This window comes from Poromitra crassiceps (genome assembly GCF_964638095.1).
Source record: "Poromitra crassiceps genome assembly, chromosome: 2".
Taxonomy (NCBI): Eukaryota; Metazoa; Chordata; class Actinopteri; order Beryciformes; family Melamphaidae; genus Poromitra; species Poromitra crassiceps.
Window position 1 is genome coordinate 43238393 of NC_139624.1, and position 22995 is coordinate 43261387.

General features: G+C 42.0%; 1 protein-coding gene across 1 annotated transcript; it reads right to left on the reverse strand.

The window, feature by feature from the left end:
* Window positions 1–728: 728 nt before the first annotated feature.
* Window positions 729–21816, reverse strand: smo (smoothened, frizzled class receptor; the record flags this gene model as incomplete). The annotated part of the gene is made up of 12 exons (XM_083632341.1): window positions 729–3459; window positions 4187–4321; window positions 5606–5754; window positions 7369–7554; window positions 8115–8223; window positions 8452–8544; window positions 8808–8931; window positions 15142–15361; window positions 15697–15869; window positions 19193–19402; window positions 19723–19931; window positions 21555–21816. 12 exons carry the CDS (start codon window positions 21814–21816, stop codon window positions 2888–2890), a joined length of 2442 nt encoding a protein of 813 aa, XP_083488467.1. The 3' UTR covers window positions 729–2887.
* Window positions 21817–22995: the final 1179 nt, after the last annotated feature.

Sequence of the window (22995 nt, forward strand, 5' to 3'; positions counted from 1 at the left end):
CTAATCGGCTATTCAACTTTTTTCTTTCAAAATTTCTCACTCAAGGGAATTTATCAAGTTATGGGATGAAATTTGCCTTGGTCTTGCGAGCTCAATAACTCACAGGACATCTAAACAAGTTGACTCAAATCGTTCAACAAGTGTTTCTACATTAGGCTATCTAACCTCACTGGCTGAGTTTTCCTCCATTGATTTTAAGACAAACAACAAGGACTACTGAACTACTTGAGGTGGGCATTTTTGACAGTAGCAACTAGAAACTATAAGAATATCAAGCCAACAGGGACAGAGGCTAACTTTGTAGAAGCAATGGTAGATCAGGGTGCTTACCGGGGGCTCCCCACATCATTTTTGGACGAGGAGTGTGAGGCATCTCTGTTTGTTGTAACTCCTGCTCCAGCTGTGCGCCTGCTGCCTCATCACGCTTATAACGTCTGCCACTCATCCATTGGTGGGGCTTTACTACGTCATGCTAGGAGATACGACTTCTCTCCAACTACACTGCAAAAAAATATCGAGCTTATCAAGCCAATGTATTTCAAGATATTGTTTCAAAGATATATGTTTGTTTCAAATAATACACACATATATCTATAGGCTATCTATCTATTTATTGACCAAAAACTAGATTTTTTTGCAACATTATCAACATCATCAGATAGGAAACAAAATGACACAAAAACGGTATGATTACTTTTTATTTACATTACAAAAGTACAGCTGCACAGTAAAAAGTGACAGAAAGTATTCTTCCACATGGGAGATGATGACAGAAAACCAAACTGGCTTTAAAAGACCATAAATTATTTTGATAGCTTACAAAAACAGAATTTATACCTACTTTTTAAGGCATAAAAACAAGTGAGTTGTTTTCACTTCAACCAAAAAGACAAACGGTCTTACCAAGCATGCATTCAATAGTTTCAAAATAACGACTAAGTGTAGTCTGGTAATATCGAATTTTCAAAGCAATCTCTATTTCATATCTTAATACAATTGGCTACTCTTTGAACATCATCTTGTTGCGTGGATAACAGCTATAGTATATTCTTATGGTGTAAAACTCCAAATATATGAATATCGAAAGTGTTCATTTCATAGCAGTGCTGTACAGCTGCCTTAAAGACGACTAAATAATTACATAAATAATCCTCTCTCATACACCGCACATCAATAAGTAGGCAGTAGGCACTTAATACAAACTAAATGTGTTAGCTAAGGACTATCACAGTCTACTTCAGCATCATTTGCTCCATGGTGAGTGTAACATGTCATTGTAATACTAGGTGAAGTTTTGGTTACAGCATAGGTAGATTTACAGCGTGACTTTTCACAGGACATTTAACTCTTCCCTTTTCTTGTTATCATCTCAGCAGAGTAATCAAGTGATTGGATACAGAAATCTGTACAAACAATACCTTATTGAGATAACTATAAACAACTTATATACACACACATTTAGAAAGAAAAAATGAAGAAGATTGACAGATTGAAAATACTAAAAAAGGGAGGGGAGAAAAACAAAACATCTAACCCCATGGGTAATGTACATGACAGAAAAGGCTCAGCTGGACACAGCCAAGTGTACATACAAGTTACGTACAAGTGTATGTACAACAGAATAAAATCAGAAAGTAGAAATACTGCTGTATAAAAATAACCCTTTTAAACATAATTTTACACCGGCGGGAGGGGGACAAAACATAGGCTACAATAACTAATTGAAAAATGATGCCGTTGCATCCAATTCAGTCTATGAAGGCTGATATATATAGATATCTATATATATCTATATATATATATCCAAGTAAAATAAACTAGTTGTTGGCTTATTGCACCAGGCAATAGTGTATACAAATAATTAGTGTGTATTCTAGCTCAACATACTATTGGCTGATTCAACAAAATCATGTCATTATTACTTTGCTCATGCCAAAAATGTCTAAGCAAAGGATATGTTTGAGGTAAATCAAAGCAAATGGTGTGAGCAAAATAAGGTAATGAAGTTTTTTGTTTTAATACCTTTTCTCATGTACATCACTTTTCTCTGGCCTATGGTGTGTGTCACAAGCCATTTCTGGTTGCAGGCCACATCCTTTCTTTTCTTTTTAAGAACATAACACAAATATTAGTATTAATAGAGCAAAGGGGATGAGGCTAGTACCTCAGGTGAACTGTACACAAAGACAAATAATAATCAGCTAAATCAAACCGTATTTGCAAGTAGTTTTAATGTTTATTTTAACCCTGATTGATCACATGGGTGGGGTTTACTGCATTAGGACAATTGAAAATGTCATGTCTCTTAGTGTATTGTCCTGTGAGGTCATCCCAATCCAACTGACAGCTAAGGAGGCTAAAACAAAGCATCAAAAGCCCTGCAAACACAACTAGACTGTGGTTCAAGAGTACATGCGCTTAATTTAGTGATCCATCCTCGTCTGATGAGTAACCTTGTCCGACAACCACAGACTCCTCTGCTCTCTTAAAGGGATCAATGTTGTGGCAAGCAGAGCCGAGCCCATTCCTGCTGCTGAACATAACAGAGTGATGGGTTGCAGAATAATATCTATTGTTTCAAGCCATGAAGATTTTAGCTGCCTTGTTTGTTTTGTCATCACAGAGTTGCCTATGAAACTTTATTGGACACTTAAAATGTATAAAAAAATATCTTTTTCATTAACTTATTTACAATGTGACATTTTTTCCTTTACCCCATCCCTTTTTCTAAAAAGCAAACACAACTGACTGAATTAGTTCCATCTTGACAACTGGGCATTGGGGAAGGGTGCATCTTCGTAAGTGTTTGAAAGTATCCAGCACTTTTTTCCTAGCTTACAGTCTGTGTACCACAAAGTAACACCCGGAATGCAATGCAGCCACGGTGTTAGAAGTCCGAGTCAGCATCCATTAGCTCCGCCTCCATTAGATTAGTCCGGGAGTGGATGGGTCCGAACCCTGCCCTCCGGCCCGCCGGGACCCGCGTCACGTGGGGTAGATCCACTTGCCCGGGGTAACGACAGTATCCGCCAGGCTGCCAATAGGGAACCGAGGGGGCGCAACGGGGGCCCAGGCCCAGATCCTCGGGGCGGTCGCTGAGGCCCTGGTGGTTCCGGCTGCTCTGGTAGGACGGGTAGGGGGACCTCTCCTCGCAGGGCAGGGGGTGCGAAGGTCGGAAATCTGGGTAGGACCCTGGCAAGATGTCCTCCTCCGGCTCCTGCTGGTGCCTCTGCTGGTCTCTCAGGTTGGCAACCAGGCTGGGGTGGCAGGGCAGTTTCGGCAACCGGGGCACAGAGCTGGCACCAAACTCATGCCGCCGGTAGCCCTGGTGGTCCACCAGCTCCTCCATGGGACGCACCTCCTTCTTCCTCCTCTTCTTCTTCTTCTTCCTCTTGATCATCTCCGGTGAGATCTCGGCCTCCACCATCCACAGCTTGTTCCTCTCCTCTGGGGGAGGCACTGGGGAGGAAAGAGGGGGGAATGGTAATTAGCATGAAAATGGCACAATGCGTGTCCTCTGATGGAGAAAAGCGGAGAAATGAAAAAAGGAAAGATGGAAAGACAAATGGAAGGAAGGAAGGAAGGAGGGATGCCCAATATCGGCACACCATCGGAATCGGCCGCTAAAGGTTTTAAAATGAAATATCGGCATCGGCCCAAAACAAACATTTCTGACGATATGCCGATAAATTGACGCTAAGCCGCTGCCTAACCCAGGGACAGCATCATCCAAGCCTGTTTAAGTAGGATGAATCTCACAGTTTTGTTTGAAAAAGGTGTTACAACATCAATAAAAATATCACATGTTTTACATAACCGAAGTAAAAGTAGTTTTCTTATTTTGCACAGTGAATGTGTACATTTTGAAAAGCATTGTATTTATGTCTACATCTGCCAGATTCCACTACAGGAGAAATTAGGCGTGTGTGTGTGTGTGTGTGTGTCTCCGTATCGGTATTGGCAGTTGGCCAAAAGAGTTGTAAAATATGGAAGATATTGCCATATTGGCCATATTGCATCCCTAAAAGGAAGGACAGGGTTTTACCCAGGAAACTCCCTGGACTCCTTGGAAGTGTACAAGAGAAGAGAAGACAGTTTTTTGATGATGTCTAGTTAATATTCAAGTGTTTTGCACAGCATTTATGGCAGTGAATGCAGCATAGCAGCAGCAGCATCCAGCTCTCACCTGGGGTCCCTGTGGGCGTAACAGAGATGTCCTGTGGCAGGATGGCACCTCGCCTGGCCACCATCTTGGTCACATGCTGCGCCCAGGCTGACGACATGTCATTGGATGCCTCATTCAAGTCAAAATTGATTCCAGCTACGAATGAGAAGAAGAACACCGCAAACTCTCCATTTAGAAACATCTGAGGATAACTTAAATACAACTATACTGTTAATGGCACCCCGCAGTGCTGCACGCACACTGAGCTGCTCCAAGCTAAACAAACACGCCAGCCACAGCAGCCTCACTGCTTACACCAGCAGAGGAATCTGCCCTTCACTTCTTAGCTGCAGACATAACAATTGTCCCTTGCTCTGTAAGCTTCCTGGCCACAAAAAAACCTTATGGAAAAGCCATTCAACCCAATCTTAAACGCAAAGAGAAAACATTGCTCAGTGCTAAATAATTACGTCAGAACATTTGGCACCAGGTCTTTTGAAATTATCATTGAACACCAAAAAGGCTTAATGTGGGGGTGAAGTAGAGAAACTTTTACAGCTCTACTGTATGATAAAGATATTAATATGAGGAATGATGTTGACTATGGATCATCCAAATTGGATTGTCTGCAGTATCAGTTCTTTACCACAGGGTGGGACTATGCGCACACACACCAGACATGGCTTATACTGTGACTGAAAATACTTTTATGGTTTGTTTTATTCTACTTCATCACTACATGGGCTGGCTGTTGCTATGCAGGACTATACAGTGAGTGTTCATACAAATACAGCAAAGTACTGGAAAGTCAACATAGTGCACTTTCCTGTGTCTTACTGCTCTATCTGAATCATCATTAGCCTAGTATCCAGCCCCTATGAATCACAGTTTTCATTTTTATGGGCAGGATACCAGGCTAAATCATCATTGTATTCCAAGCAAGTTAAAACAGACTTAAGAGTTGTTGTTTTTTTTATCTCTTTTTCTTCTTCCGACCCCCCCCTCTCCCCAATTGTACTTGGCCAATGGCCAATTCCCTCTGCTGTCCCAGTCATTGCTCCACTCCCTCTGCTGATCTGGGAGAGTTGTAGACTAGCACATGCTTCCTCCGAATCCGATACATGTGCAGTCACCAGGAAGGAGTTTCACCAGCTGGACGTAGCGCGTGGGAGGATCACACTATTCCCCCTAGCTCCCCTGCCCAACCAGAGGAGGCACTAGTACAGCGATCAGGACACATACGTTATACCCCTAATCCAGCTTCCCACCCGCAGACACGGCCAACTGAGCCTGTATGGATGCCTGACCAAGCCCGAGGTAACATGGGGGCTCGAACCTGCGACCCTCGTGTTGGTAGGCAGGGAATCTACTGCTGGCCTACCTGGGTGCCCCTAAGAGTTATTTTCCACTTCTCTACGAATCTGGACCTGTAACACTCACCCACTGGGCCGTCATGGGACACAGTGTGCATGCTGAACGACAGCTCCTTCTCCGGGTCTTTGTGGAGCTCCTTGCGCTTCGAGAAGGCCTTGGCAATCATCTTGCTCTTCTTTATCCTTTTGGGTTCATCGTCACTACGGCCAATAATCCTGTGCACAGGGACATAAAGTAGGTTAACAGGTACAAGAAGAGAAACCACCACCAGTAATATACTGCAGATATTTCTGACAGTGTATTCCCAGAGGGAAATAGGAGGGTGAAGCCGTTGAATGTTTCTGAGAATGAATCACAGTAGGCTCTAATGTTCAGTGCAGCAGTTCCCAATCTTTTCCAACTCATGGCCCAGTAGAAAATCCCACATCCGACCGTAAACAGTACGGAGGCCAAATAATGTCATAATTATTTTAAAGGTAAAAGGAGCTGTCCATCAGTACCACACAGAAATCAGAAACTAAAAGTAAGGGTCTGTCTACAATAGACTACAATAGTTAAGAAATAACTGATTACAAATAACGGTATCATTCAACAATGGAGAAATGCTTTTCTCTTACATATATATATATATATAATATATATATATATATATATATATATATATATATATATATATATATATATATATATATATATATATATATATATATAATGGCTGGTTCAGAGAGCCCATCACACAACTGAAAGGTCACAGGTTCGATGCCATCAACAGCGATGTGCTGAAGTGTCCTTAGGCAACATGTTGATCCCCTAACTGCTCTGGATTAGTCTTTTTAGTGAACACTGTACCGTAATTACCAGCAGCTGAATTTCTGTTTTTTCAACACTGAAAGAAAACAAGTTCCGGAGAGTCAAATCTGAGCCCTTATGAGCGCTGACAGAACTAAGATGAACACTCATATCTGGCTAGGCTGGCTGCACACTACAGGATCAGGCTTTTCCCCACACATTCAAATGATCTGGGAGAAAATCCCTCATCATAGTTGATCACAGACAGTTTGGCATGGAAACGTTGCTTGATCACTGCAGTTTTTGTCCTCGGAAAGTCTACAGGAAAACTTGTTTTAGGCACTTTAAGGCCATGTTCACATTACAGGCAAATCTGATTTGCTGATAAAGTCATTAATCATCATTATCTTGATTGGTTTCCCAAATCTGATTTGGGAGTGTGTCCGCACTGCCACAAATCTGATTCTCAAGTCGGATCTGTGTGTCCAAACCTAAACAGCCTATCTGCATGGGTTAAGGATGTGGGCGTCAGTAAATAGGTACGTTGGTGACGTGGTTTTCCTGCGCAGAAGCATTTGATGACGAGTTGCGAGTGACGTTCAAATCAGATTTGGTGGGTCTGCACATCCGCACTGAAGTCACATCAGTCGAAAGCAGATTGGAAACTACCTCCATATGTGGTTTGGGACAAGTGACACAAATCAGACTTGGAGCGTCCAGACTCATAAAACCAATCTGGATAAAGTCATTAATAGGCCACTAAAGTTCACAAATCAGATTTGGCCTCCTAGTCTGAACATGGCCTAAGTGACAGGCCTGATGCACAAATCCAGTTATCAGATCTTCAAAATCATGGAGGTGGACAGGCTTGCAGCAACAACAGGCATACTAGCAATGAAAAGAGACAGGAGCAGTGCAGGGGGAAAGTCTCATTAATCTCATTAGATAGTCTTTAGAATACCCGCTAAACAATCCATAACTGAAGAAGACTGCATATTTACATTCATATGATACTGAATTGTCATTCTATGTTCTCTTACTTGCACCAGGTGCGTTTCCAGATGAGGATGGTGGCTTTGGTCCACACCCACGTACTCATTGCGATTCCAGTCCCAAACATGGAGAATAGGTTGATTTTCTCCACCATGAGGCTGGGCCGGTTCTTAATGGTGCATTCTGGGATGGGCTTGTTGGTCTGAGAAGCGATCGTCACATTGGCTTCACACCTGTTTGGAAATATCACAGAGACGATCATGCTTCCACTGGAGCGGGGCATATCTGCCTCTCACACCCGCTAGTCGCACAACCAACATGTGCTCAAATGCTGGGTTTGTGGAATAAGCAAGTCTTTTACTTGTTATGGCAGGAAGGAGAGGTTTACATTTCTGAGGTGAAATTAATTCCAGTCCAGCCAGTGTCAACACAGTGGGGAAATAGGGCTGCATTCACTGCCGCAGGTTGAGCAGTTAAGCAGCGGTTTGGAATCTCAACAGCATCAGTTTGTGGATTTTTGGGTACTTGATAGTGAAGGGGAACTGAAGGAAGAGCTGCAATTAGTTCTAAGGCAGGCAGGTGTAAACTTTTATGAAGACATGATTGTGTGTGTGTGCATGTGTGTGTGTTCAGGCTGGGTTGGAGCAAAAGCTTCAGCTTATAGTAAACCAAGGATGGTTTATGCCACCTTCAGTGAGTGCACTTGATGTTCACACACTTAGCTCTGTTTGCCATTGAATTATTTGGTATGTTAGAGCAATGGAACATATATTGGGGTGGGGGGGTAACCTACAACACGTATTCTCTGAAGCTCCTTTCCCATTCGGCCTGGTTGAAGAAGTCGTAGAAGTGGCAACCAAACGTGATGAAGACAAAGCCAAAAGCGAGGAATCCAAATATACCTGACAAAGAGAAACAGGCCGACAGCTTGAATGAGACATTTCCGACACTTCACTCCCAATCATCTTCATACGAGGGAGAAAAACCTGAGAAGTTATGATATACTCTTGTATGATATTAAGTGGAAATCAATTGACCACATGATAAGAACGCTAAGTTCACCCCTTTTATAGTGATGGCCAAAACATTCAAGGGTGAAAAGGTTGTGAAAAGCAGATCAGAGAACATACCAAGTCTCAGCATTGTCTCGTTGATTTTGCTGGCGGCTTTCTCACTCAAAAGTCCTGGGTGGTTGCTCTTAATGGAAAACAAAGTCATAACCCCTAAAAAGAGAAGTGTACATCATTAGTATGTTGGTGTGACTGCCTATGAGGACAAACATTGTAATAGGATGCACTTTGCAGACAAATATTGAGGGAGCACTAATCTAATATCCAAAGACAACTGATTCTTTATGATACCAGAGTTTGAATTTCCAAGGCACTAAGGCACTTAGCTTGCAGGTAAAACACCTGTGTACTGAGGAAAACTACCTACTGTATGCATTGCATTAGTCTCCGGCTAAGCTACAGTAAAAGGTACTCACCTCGAATGAGGAAGTAGCCACCGACAACAAGCACCACTCCAATGGGTGCCAGCACAAACCCCGCACGGTAATGATAGTTTTTGTAGCCCACGAAACAGATGCCACTCACTGAGTCTCCATCCACCTGTGGACGTGAGAAAAGTGCCACGGTAACTGACCAACTGAAAACAACAAGCTTGAGTATGGATTCATCCCTTCTCTTGATAGGAAAATATTTCTCAGCCAGGAGAGGGAATGCCCTCATCAAATATAGGAAATAGAGATGCACAGATGGGCTCTGAGGCATCCTAATCCGCAGGTATGCATAAACCATCCACCCACCACCATCCAGGTATGCATAAAGCATCCACCATCCCAACAAATGATTTTCTACTATTTATAGATCCACGCCCGCCCCGCCCCTGACATTTCACTCCTCTATATTGCCTTTTAAATTATGTCAAGCAGTGATTTCTTTGTCTTTTCATTGTATTGATATGAGTGACTGTTTTGATTTACTTTAGAGCGGCTGTTTTCAGTAGCTAATGAAACGTTTCATGGTCAAATGTTGCAATAAAGTTTCATATGCATTCTGTTTCTTTCTTGTAATTATTAGTCTAATATCTACAGCGTCTCGCATTGGGGAAACAAATTTACGGTGGGATCGCTGCAGAGCAGGTCAACTTGTAGGCTGTTGCAGATTACATGTCCAGCACTTGACTCGTCCTCATGTAGGCTACTACTTCAAATTACATGTCGTTCTCATGTAATTCATTGGTAAATCATTGGTTCTTTAAAAAGCTCTAGAAGTAGGGACACTTTCCAACTTGACACTATGTTTCTTAAAACTCATAAAGATACTTTAGCCTCCCCTATCGCTCATATAATTAACTTGTCTTTTAAAAACAGCTCCTTTCCTGACAGCTCGAAGTGTGCCATTGTCACACCAATCTTTAAATCTGGAGACCGTCTTGAAGCGAGTAACCACCGACCAATCAGCATACTGCCAGTGCTCTCAAAGATTGCTGAAAAAGAACAACTGACAATATTTCTCAGTACAAGCAATTCTGGTTTACATTGCATGCAGTTCGGCTTTAGAACTAACCATTCCACAGAAACTGCTACTCTGCACCTAATTGAGCAAATTAAATCATGGCTTGATAAAGGAGGTGTGGTTGGGGCTGTATTCTTGGATTTGCGTAAAGCTTTTGATACAGTCAACCATGGCGTATTACTATCCAAACTGTCTAAACTCAACTTCTCCTTTGGAGCACTGGCATGGATGTCTTCTTATTTAAATGATTGTTTTCAATGTGTCAGGATCGGTGATGCACTGTCCAGTAATTTGAGGTGCACCATGGGCGTTCCTCAAGGGTCAGTGTTGGGTCCCCTTTTATTTAGTATTTACATTAATGACCTTCCTGAACAGTGTCAGGATGTTGATGTACAGATGTATGCAGATGACACTGTTGTCTATACACATGCTAAAACAGCTGAGCTGGCAGCCGCCAAGCTAACTGCTGCGTTAGACAGGACCCAGCTCTGGCTTGATAAATCATGTCTAAGTCTAAATGTCAGCAAGACTAAAGGCATGTTTTTCTCCAAAACCAAGGTGCAGCCACCTACGGTAGACATTCTGATTAATGGTGAAAGAATTTATGTCGTTACTGACTTTAAATACCTTGGTATGACACTGGATTAAAATCTTAACTTTAAAAAACATGTTAAAACAATGGTGAAATCCATCAAATAAAATTGAGCTAATTTGAGACAGATTAGAAACTGTCTCTCCCTGGATGCAGCCAAGATATGTATGCATGCTATGATCTTTTCCTCCATGTCTTATTGTATGACATGCTGGGGGCAGGCTGGTGAAACAGCCATAAGACCTATTGTGTCCCTGTAGAAACACACTCTCAAAACTCAATGCATTACCATCACTGTCAAATTCTGGACAAACACAGTCTACTGAGCTTCGACAATTTTAGATTATTTTCAAACTTGTGTCTTGTCTACAAAATACTAAATGGCTCGGCCCCTCCTCCCCTTTGTGATTTTGTGTATGCTCGCTCAGCAAATTCTATCAGATCCACAAGAATATCCTCCACTCGAGATTGTTTCATACTATTTCGTCGCACTGTATTTGGACAATCTGCTTTCTCTGTCAAAGCCTCAAATCAGTGGAACACACTGCCTGACCATGTGAGGAGCAACAGCTCTTTCAGTTCTTTCAAAACTAATTTGAAAAGACATCTGAAAGCTGCTCAGCTCTGCACCCACTAATCACATATCTTATCTTATTTTATTGTATTTTACTGTATTTCAACATTGTATGTTTTTTGCTTCATGTGGCGCCCGGTTGTTTGTGATTTGTTCTTGCCTGCTGAATTATCAGCATTTCTGTTGATTTTCATTGGCATTTTTATGGTGCCCCATGTTTGACTGTATGTATTTTGTTTTATGGTGCCCTATCAGGGACTACAGATGGAAATTAGCTTGAAGCTATAATCTGGTGCAAGGCATCTATTTGTTCTTTACTCAGAATGATTAATGTACATGCACACTGTCCCTGCCAAATAAACCCAATAAATAAATAATAAATGTAGCCTACTACTTCAAATTACATGTCGTTCTCATGTAGGCTACTACTTCAGATTACACGTCGTTCTCATGTAGGCTACTACTTCAAATTACATGTCGTTCTCATGTAGGCTACTACTTCAGATTACACGTCGTTCTCATGTAGGCTACTACTTCAAATTACATGTCGTTCTCATGTAGGCTACTACTTCAGATTACATGTCGTTCTCATGTAGGCTACTACTTCAGATTACATGTCGTTCTCATGTAGGCTACTACTTCAAATTACATGTCGTCTCATGTAGGCTACTACTTCAGATTACATGTCGTCCTCAAATCTCGTTCTCATGTAGGCTACTACTTCAAATTACATGTCGTTCTCATGTAGGCTACTACTTCAAATTACATGTCGTTCTCATGTAGGCTACTACTTCAAATTACATGTCGTTCTCATGTAGGCTACTACTTCAAATTACATGTCGTTCTCATGTAGGCTACTACTTCAGATTACATGTCGTTCTCATGTAGGCTACCACTTCAGATTACATGTCGTTCTCATGTAGGCTACTACTTCAAATTACATGTCGTTCTCATGTAGGCTACTACTTCAGATTACATGTGGTCCTCAAATCTCGTTCTCATGTAGGCTACTACTTCAAATTACATGTCGTTCTCATGTAAGCTACTACTTCAGATTACATGTCGTTCTCATGTAAGCTACTACTTCAAATTACATGTCGTTCTCATGTAAGATACTACTAGGGATGGGCATCGAATTTCGAATTTTCGAATAATCGTTGTTATTATCAAGGTCGACTTTTATTATTGAAATTCGAAATTCGAAATTCGAAATTCGAAAAAAAAAAAGGTGAAATGTTGCATTGTCTCCCCTGATTCTAAGTATAGTCGAATCGCTTGGTTTGAGCAAATAAAACAATTTTTATAAGCATTTTAAGCAAGGTTTATGGAAAAATGAATGGCGGATGAAATCCCATGAAGAGGGAGAGGGGGTGACTTTGGCACCCCTTTGGCACTCAGACCTGAGCCTACTAAATATTTAATGAACCACTCATGATTGTCAAAACTGTTTTTTATTTTCGAAAATGTCAATGTCATGTAACATGTTCTTTACTTCAGTGGTGCAATGCTTGTTTGAGCTAAAAAAATCCACAGCAGAATATTTTTATATTAATTAATAAAGCTGTAGACTTAGAATCAGGGGAGACAATGCAACATTTCACTAAAAAAAAAAAAAACATTTTTAATTTTTTTTACATTTTTATTTTTATTTTCGAATTTCGATTAAAAGTCGACTTTGGCCAGCGAATTTCGAATAGTGTTTTTGCTAGAAATGCCCATCCCTAGCTACTACTTCAGATTACATGTCGTTCTCATGTAGGCTACTACTTCAGATTACATGTCATTCTCATGTAGGCTACTACTTCAGATTACATGTCATTCTCATGTAGGCTACTACTTCAAATTACATGTCGTTCTCATGTAGGCTACTACTTCAAATTACATGTCGTTCTCATGTAGGCTACTACTTCAGATTACATGTCGCTCTCATGTAGGCTACTACTTCAAATTACATGTCGTTCTCATGTAGGCTACTACTTCAGATTACATGTCGTTCTCATGTAGGCTACTACTTCAAATTACATGTCGTTCTCATGTAGGCTACTACTTCAGATTACATGTCGTTCTCATGTAGGCTACTACTTCAGATTACATGTCGTTCTCATGTAGGCTACTACTTCAGATTACATGTCGTTCTCATGTAGGCTACTACTTCAAATTACATGTCGTTCTCATGTAGGCTACTACTTCAGATTACATGTCGTTCTCATGTAGGCTACTACTTCAAATTACATGTCGTTCTTATGTAGGCTACTACTTCAAATTACATGTCGTTCTCATGTAGGCTACTACTTCAGATTACATGTCGTTCTCATGTAGGCTACTACTTCAGATTACATGTCGTCCTCAAATCTCGTTCTCATGTAGGCTACTACTTCAAATTACATGTCGTTCTCATGTAGGCTACTACTTCAGATTACATGTCGTCCTCAAATCTCGTTCTCATGTAAACTACTACTTCAGATTACATGTCGTTCTCATGAAGACTACTACTTCAGATTACATGTCGTTCTCATGTAGACTACTACTTCAAATTACATGTCATTCTCATGTAGGCTACTACTTCAAATTACATGTCGTTCTCATGTAGACTACTACTTCAAATTACATGTCGTTCTCATGTAGGCTACTACTTCAGATTACATGTCGTTCTCATGTAGGCTACTACTTCAGATTACATGTCGTTCTCATGTAGGCTACTACTTCAGATTACATGTCGTTCTCATGTAGGCTACTACTTCAAATTACATGTCGTTCTCATGTAGGCTACTACTTCAGATTACATGTCGTTCTCATGTAGGCTACTACTTCAGATTACATGTCGTTCTCATGTAGGCTACTACTTCAAATTACCGGTACATGTCGTTCTCATGTAGGCTACTACTTCAAATTACATGTCGTTCTCATGTAGGCTACTACTTCAAATTACATGTCGTTCTCATGTAGGCTACTACTTCAGATTACATGTCGTCCTCAAATCTCGTTCTCATGTAGGCTACTACTTCAAATTACATGTCGTTCTCATGTAGGCTACTACTTCAGATTACATGTCGTCCTCAAATCTCGTTCTCATGTAAACTACTACTTCAGATTACATGTCGTTCTCATGTAGGCTACTACTTCAGATTACATGTCGTCCTCATGTAGGCTACTACTTCAGATTACATGTCGTTCTCATGTAGGCTACTACTTCAGATTACATGTCGTTCTCATGTAGGCTACTACTTCAGATTACATGTCGTCCTCATGTAGGCTACTACTTCAGATTACATGTCGTTCTCATGTAGGCTACTACTTCAGATTACATGTCGTTCTCATGTAGGCTACTACTTCAGATTACATGTCGTTCTCATGTAGGCTACTACTTCAGATTACATGTCGTCCTCAAATCTCGTTCTCATGTAGGCTACTACTTCAAATTACATGTCGTTCTCATGTAGGCTACTACTTCAAATTACATGTCGTTCTCATGTAGGCTACTACTTCAGATGACATGTCGTTCTCATGTAGGCTACTACTTCAGATTACATGTCGTTCTCATGTAGGCTACTACTTCAGATTACATGTCATTCTCATGTAGGCTACTACTTCAAATTACATGTCATTCTCATGTAGGCTACTACTTCAAATTACATGTCATTCTCATGTAGGCTACTACTTCTACTACTTTGTTGTTTTGAAAGAGAGCCCTCACAGGCGCAGCGAGTCATGTCAGTCTACTGGCGTTGGTCGACGCTCCCGGTGACATAATTTGCCTTACATGGACCAAGAATTCGGGGCTCCCTCCCCACTGGCAGCCGCATTTGGCACTGCCTTTTCCTTAATTTCTTTTGGTCGCAACATAAGTCGGCTAATAAAGTGCCTGACGAAAAATTAAGCTTAAAATATGTTCATAGACTAGAGAATGTAATTAATGTTAATTTTCCTCATTAATGATAAATTAATTCACCCGCCCGCAACCCATCCGCTATTTAATCAGAATGTTCATTTTTATGACCCGCCCCGTGGAATAACTATGGTCAGTGCGGATATAACTGCTGTCTGCGCATCTCTAATAGGAAAATGTCCAGGTTCTTTTTGAAGGCAGGCTCACTGTCTCAGGCTATGAGAATGAGTGAAGGTCCAGGCATCGTACCTCAGCGATAGCCAGGATGGCCACAGTGAGGACGAAGGGGACGGACCAGGTGACCATGTGGAAGTAGGAGGTGCGGCCAGACAGCGGCTGGTGGGTGGTGCCCAGGGCCTTGAAGGACGTGTGCCAGGCGTAGGTGAGCATGACGAACCAGATCACACCTGACATCAGGGAGTAGTAAACGATGATGAAGATGGTGACACACGACAGCGTCTCTGAAGACCTGCGGAGGATGAGGAGGCAGGGGAGTCATTTCTCAGGGCTTTAATTTTGTTTTTGGCAATCATGATTATTTCTAATGGGAGATAGCATTTTCCTGCTTTTGTTCCCAAGCACAAGCCAGACCAAAGGAGAAAGGGGGGATAAGTCATTTTACTGAGAGACATGATGACAGGAAGGAAGGAAGGAATAAAATCCTAAACTTAGCATTGAATCAAACAGGAAAAACTACAACAAACAACAAATGGAGACATGGCAGTGACAGGAAACATGTGACATTTTCAAACTGGTTGTAAAACCAATTGAACCCTGATGTAATATAACCTCCCCCTCACTTACGATGGCTCTCCAAGTCGCATGGTGTTGTCACTCTTGCACACAATCTCCTTGCGCGCTCCATCCAGGAACTGGGCCAGCCAGCCGATGCTGCCCACGAAGAAACAGGCGTTGATGTAGAAGAGAATGACGGCGGGGTAACGGTTGGAGTTCTTCCAGTCAGCGAGAAATGTGGCCTGTGACAGAAGAGAAGGTGGTCAAAAGAGGACTAAAAAATCTATAAAAATAGGATCCATGATATGGTGCATGGTGCACTTGGTACACAACATGATGCACTCATTCTGAAACAATACTGTATATATTCATTTTGAAAATAACAATATTTTGATAGTGACCCATTTTTCCAATGTAATTTTGTAGGGAATCTCTTTATATACAAGAACTAAAAACAAGTAAAGAGTTGACTGAGCCTGCATCATTACCAAAGCAGATAGATAGTATGTGTTGCAGTTTATAGGAACACACCAACATTTGGGAGGTTCGCCTATTTGCCATATTTCCAATAGTAAGAAATGAGAAGCTAGATACCTTCTCTTCTGTGTGTGTGTGCGCAGTAGAAAGTAGATACCTTCTCTTCTGTGTGTGTGCAGTAGAAGCTAGATACCTTCTCTTCTGTGTGTGTGCAGTAGAAGCTAGATACCTTCTCTTCTGTGTGTATGCAGTAGAAGCTAGATACATTCTCTTCTGTGTGTGTGCAGTAGAAGCTAGATACCTTGTCTGTGTGTGTGCAGTAGAAGCTAGATACCTTGTCTGTGTGTGTGCAGTAGAAGCTAGATACCTTCTCTTCTGTGTGTGTGCAGTAGAAGCTAGATACCTTATCTTCTGTGTGTGTGTAGTAGAAGCTAGATACCTTCTCTTCTGTGTGTGTGCAGTAGAAGCTAGATACCTTGTCTGTGTGTGTGCAGTAGAAGCTAGATACCTTCTCTTCTGTGTGTGTGCAGTAGAAGCTAGATACCTTCTCTTCTGTGTGTGTGCAGTAGAAGCTAGATACCTTCTCTTCTGTGTGTGTGCAGTAGAAGCTAGATACCTTCTCTTCTGTGTGTGTGCAGTAGAAGCTAGATACCTTCTCTTCTGTGTGTGTGCAGTAGAAGCTAGATACCTTCTCTTCTGTGTGTGTGCAGTATAAGCTAGATACCTTCTCTTCTGTGTGTATGCAGTATAAGCTAGATACCTTGTCTGTGTGTGTGCAGTAGAAGCTAGATACCTTCTCTTCTGTGTGTGTGCAGTAGAAGCTAGATACCTTCTCTTCTGTGTGTGTGCAGTAGAAGCTAGATACCTTATCTTCTGTGTGTGTGCAGTAGAAGCTAGATACCTTCTCTTCTGTGTGTGTGCAGTAGAAGCTAGATACCTTGTCTGTGTGTGTGCAGTAGAAGCTAGATACCTTCTCTTCTGTGTGTGTGCAGTAGAAGCTAGATACCTTCTCTTCTCTGTGTGTGCAGTAGAAGCTAGATACCTTCTCTTCTGTGTGTGTGCAGTAGAAGCTAGATACCTTCTCTTCTGTGTGTGTGCAGTAGAAGCTAGATACCTTGTCTGTGTGTGTGCAGTAGAAGCTAGATACCTTCTCTTCTGTGTGTGTGCAGTAGAAGCTAGATACCTTCTCTTCTCTGTGTGTGCAGTAGAAGCTAGATACCTTCTCTTCTGTGTGTGTGCAGTAGAAAGTAGATACCTTCTCTTCTGTGTGTGTGCAGTATAAGCTAGATACCTTATCTTCTGTGTGTGTGCAGTAGAAGCTAGAAGCTTCTTCCGCTTCCGGTGCAATAGACCAGTGGTTCTCAAATGGGGGTCCGGGGACCCCCAGGGGTCCGTGGCACTTTGCCAGGGGGTCCGCGAAAAGTTTTCAGTAAAATAAAAATAAAAACTTTTTTTTGTTGCAAAAGCTTCATAGTTCAACGAAAATATTTTATGCTTTAAATCTAAAATGGTTCATGGATTACATTCTAATCTAACAAACTTATCAATTTAAAAGTCAAGCACGTTACCGTGGATACAATTAAGCTTAGCCCAAAATCACAAATCAGAATGAAGGGGTCCCCGGTATATTTTCCATCTTGTAAGGGGTCCTTGGCTAAAAAACATTTGAGAACCTCTGCAATAGACTGTTTTACAGTCTATGGTTTTAACTTGACAAAAAAAAACGTCTATGAGGATTTTACAGCAGAGCCATTCTGCTCTACAGCCGTGTCGTTTGGGTGCTGGGATAACGTAATGCATTGTGGGTACGGTGGCTCAGTGGTAGAGCTGTCGCCTCGCAGTCAGAAGGTCCTGAGTTCGATTCTCGCCTGGGACACTGTGGGCGCTGTGGTTGTGTTCCCCCCCATATCTTCAGTGCCTACTGCCCAGGTGGGGTATCTCGTCGTAAGGGCCTTTCTGTCTGTGTGGAGTTTGCATGTTCTCCCCGTGCTCCCCCAGGGGGGTTCCTCCGTATATACCCCCCCCACTAAAAACATGCAGAAGATCAGATCGTCATCGTCATCCGACCAGTGACGACAACATCCGAAGTCGGTCCCCGGGCGCTGTACGAGAAAGCGACCACTGCTCCTGGCCTGCCCCAGGAGGAAAGGACAAAGCCAGGATGGGTTAAATGCAGAGGACAAATTTCACAGGCCACCGTCAGCATGTGTGTGTTGTGGCCCTCCGTGCATGTGTTGTAGTGTGTTGTGTGACAATAAAGACGGGCTGCCGTCTGAAAATCGTTTTAATCGTTTTTAGTCGGCTACTGTGGCTAATGCTAGCGGCTAGCGTAATAGTTAGTTTACATGGCAGTAAAACGCCACTGAATGACCAAATTGATTTAACTTTTAACCATTTTGAGTAACACTGTTTCCATATGGACCCCCAGCGTCGGTTAGTTGTTTATAACGTGACTATATTTATAACTTTTATAACGTCCTCCAGTTTCCGGTTTATAATTCGGGTCTCCAGGCGAGTATAACAAAGGAAATGACAAGCTGCAACAATAAGTCACGTTAAACCGGACCTTGTACCCACAATTATTTTTTACAGTGGGGCATTCAAAAATATGGTGGATAGAGTACCGCAGGGATGATGTATTTGTGTAGGCTTAACCAGAAAGCGGCGCCATGTTGGATCATCAGGGGAAAAGGCTATGGGGATTTCGCTTAGGATAATCTTCTCAGGATAATCTTCACAAATGGTGACCACATTTATGACTTTTGAAACGTTTCCTGAAAATAACGTAAATAAAAAACACATTTACGTTTCAAAAGTCATAAAAGTGTTTCACATTTGTGAAGATTATCCTGCTGAACACAAATGACCACTCCCATAAACTCATCATCAGCTGGTCTGAAACAAGGAGCCGGACTAAGCATGTCTGCAAACGCCCTAATTATCTGTTAAAGACCGTAAAGACTAGGCGGCAACAAATTAATGACATGTAACAGCAGAGACATTTGCCTTGATACCTAAATATTGAAATCAACTGACATTTTAACCATACAATTTTAAATAGTGAACACATGGACCTATGGCTATTCACCAGAGTGAAGAAGGTACAGAGGAGGGTGATGGAGCCGAAGTAGGCGATGTAGGCGTGCATGTCGGAGTGCTCCTCCTCAGTGAACAGGGGGTTGTCACACTGGATGCCACAGCCCTCCACATCCTTGTACCAACTGGACTGGATGTCTGTCTTCACCAGGGGGGCTTCACACTGGCCAGACGTGTTGAACTTCAGCTTCTGCACCTCATTCTGTGGAAGACAGGAGGGAGAAGGAATGGTACCAGCTGACAAGTGTGTTTTAGAGGCAGCAGAAAGTGTAGAGTTTTAACTCTAGTACTTTCATGATGAGTGTGTGCTGTGTGCACCACCGATCGGCAATTTTACTTCCTTTTAAACCATCAGTTCCCTCTGTATTCCCCCTACAACAGTGACCTAAAATCAGTACAACAGAAACAGGATGGTGAATGTCCTTAGTGTCACATGACATTACATAATAATATAATATATTATATATTATATTATAATATAATATCATAATGAATGTAACAATGAAGCATGCTGGAGCCTACCGAGCAGCCCATGGGGAACTTGTCCTTGTCTTCACACTTGAGGAAGTTGGGCCAGCCTCTATCCCGGTCCACGATGCTACAGGGCCGACGCGTGGCCATACACAGACTCTGGCTGGGCAACTCCACTCGCCCGTTCTCACATTTAGGCATGTAGACGGCACAAAGCAAAGGCTGGATGACTGACCAACAGCGCGGAGCATTACGCAAACCTGGAAAGTATGCAAACAGTCAGTAAAATATCCTGACAAATTAGATTAAATAAGCCATGAGAGACGGGCAACAAAACATGGTGATCAATCATCATCATCATTATCTAATGATTAGACAAACATGGAAGATAGAGACCCACAGTTAAATATCTGAGAAAGCAGTTATGAGAGAGGAGGGACAACTGAATATAGATTTGACATTTTGATGATTATGATCATCTCTCCATTACCCTGATCTGGATGGTACCATAGTAGCAAGGACAAGGATTATTAATATGCTCGAGTATCCTGACATATTTGGTGAATAGGCCTGATAAAGGTGGATTTTGTGAAATATTGTCAGGCTTGCTTTAAGGTGCAACTTGAATTACAACTTCAGTTCCATGCAACTTACGGTTAGTATCATCATTTGGAATGTTCATACAACAGTCATTAATTTGCAACTTGGAGCTATATGCATGCAGTAAGTTGCATTGTGTAAAGCCAGCATTAGTATGTCTGTATAACTGTAATGTATTCATGAGGATTCCAGCGGTGATACACCAGGCAATTGTTTGGGCAATGTAGAAGTGACATTCTAGCAACAAAGTAAGACACAGGGTCCAAAATATATTCAAAATGTCCATGGCAGTAAGATGTTCCTTTGTGATCTAAGCCACAGTGCTGAGTCAGCTCTGCGGGTACTGTTGGCTGTGCCTAAAATGTGTTGTGTACTGTACAACTGACCACTGGCTCTCCTCCACGGGGCCTAGCAGGGTTCCAGGGGCTTCCCCAGCAAAATGAACCATCATTTTGTTTGACTATTCTTTCACTCCATAGAAGTGTGCAGTGAGTGGGACTGTGGGAGAATGCCTAAGGACGGATCACACACATCCAGTAGCCAGTAGAGACAGTTATCTGTACTAAATAATATCCAACAATAGCAATCTTCTCAAAATGATGGGACAAAATGTCATGACAAAGGCCATTAGCGCTTATGCATGTGAAATAGCTCTGGCTGAATATCTAACACCTCTATTAGTGAGACACTTGCATTGTTGCTCGCTAACACCTATGAGTGATTCCTTTTGTTCTCTTTAATGGCTTTAACCACTGTTTCCTGTGTTGAGCTCACTCTTCCCACAATCCTGTCAGAACTTCAGACTTCTCCTCCAACTGCTCATCAGAATCATTGACAGTCCATTGTTATACCAATTATCTTCATTATCACATGAAGCAATATAAACAATCTATAAAGACTATTTTAGTGGTTAAAAAAATACATAATTTATCAACCAACTGTCCCTCACTTTCCCCCATTTATTGTTTGCATTTTAACATTAAAAAGGTGTGGTTCATATTATTTGACTAACTTAAATGTATCATAATGATGTGGTACATTTAATTACTATGGAGTTGTATACAATAAGAATACACTGTATACAATACCATTAATATCGTGTGATACTCTAGTAGCCTATTAATTAGTGAGCTGTTATAGATCACTATTCACTATAGTGACCTTTCCTGCCTTCTATGGCACCCCTATAACATCCTATTTGGACTTACAGTATTCCTATATAGAGGATTATAAAATAAAATAAGTCTTAGCATCTTGTCGTCTGTTAACTAATAAAAGCTTACCAGACCACATGGTCAACTTCTCAAAAGCCTCTTCTTGGGTGCTCGAGTCCTCGGCCAGCACCAGGGACGTGTGTGTGTAAGGTAAAGGCGATCCCAGACAGGTGTTGTATTTCAGCACCTCGCAGGTCGTGGTTTTCTTGCAGATATCATCGAATATGGTCCCGTTTGGAGACAGCACCGCCTCGCAGCCCGCCAGCCAGGCAGCCCAGACCAAAAGCATCCCGTAGACTCCAACAATGGGGCTCCGACCCTGGGAAGACATCTTGGGAGAGAGATTCAACTGTGCAACTTTGTGTGTGTGGGAAAAATACTTTGTATTCTATCGCTTCAAAATCCAACTATCCAAGAAACCCAGAGAGGTTTTCGTCCGTTGTCTCCAAATATGTTTCCAAACGCGACATGGTCAGGAGAGGCTGTAGGGCTTTTCGACGCTTTTCACGCAGTCCTCCCAAACTTTATTTTGCACTTCTCGTCCGACCCTTGATGGCTCCTTCTGATTCCCTGCATTATGCACACTCTCCGGCTGCCCCAAACCGTCTTCGAATGAAACAAAAAGCGACAACCAACCGAAAGTCATGCAAAGTATTGCTTTGAAGCGTTTAAGCTGGGTATGAAAAATAAATCAGGCCGAGAAAGTTAGAGATTCGCCCTCCCCCACCTCCAAAAACCTTGCCATGAAAAAGTCTGGATCTCTGTAATAGGATCTCTAGCTCAGTTGCACCACCCCCTTCTCTCTATAGCCCCCTTTCTGCTTGCAGGGGGGGGGGATGATAAACGATCCTATCTTTATACGTGTCCCAAAAAGTGATTCTTCTTCAGAGATCTTTCTGGTGGAGGCTTTTGCAGTGTTTGCGGTCTTCCTGTGATTTGCAGTCCTGTATGTGGTTGTTTTTCTGTCTCTGGTATGCACATGGTGGGAGAGAGCCAGAGAAACAAAACCTCCCCTCCCATCCCCCTCTTCAAGTGGAAGAATGTGCCTTAAAGCAGAGTTTCCCAAAGCTCCTCACATCAAGGACCCCCAAATAGATCACACACACACACACACACACACACACACACACACACACACACACACACACACACACACACACACACACACACACACACACACACACACACACACACACACACACAGTGAGATCAGATTTGACCTCAGGTCAAAAGAATTTAGTTGGATGACTTTGTATTGACTCATATAGCCTACCTGTCAGTGTAGGAATTTAGCCAGGGGCAAGGGCAAAAAAGCCCCCAAGAAATCTCAGAATGCCCCTAAAAACCATGATCCAGGGGGAAAAATTGCCCCCAATTTTTTGATAATTTTATTTTCACTCAATTAATGTAATTTATATCTCTAACACACACTCAACACCTGCAAGCTAGCTGCCAGAAGACAACGATGAAGAACACACACAAACAGCGCTGTTGTTCACACTACGCTTTA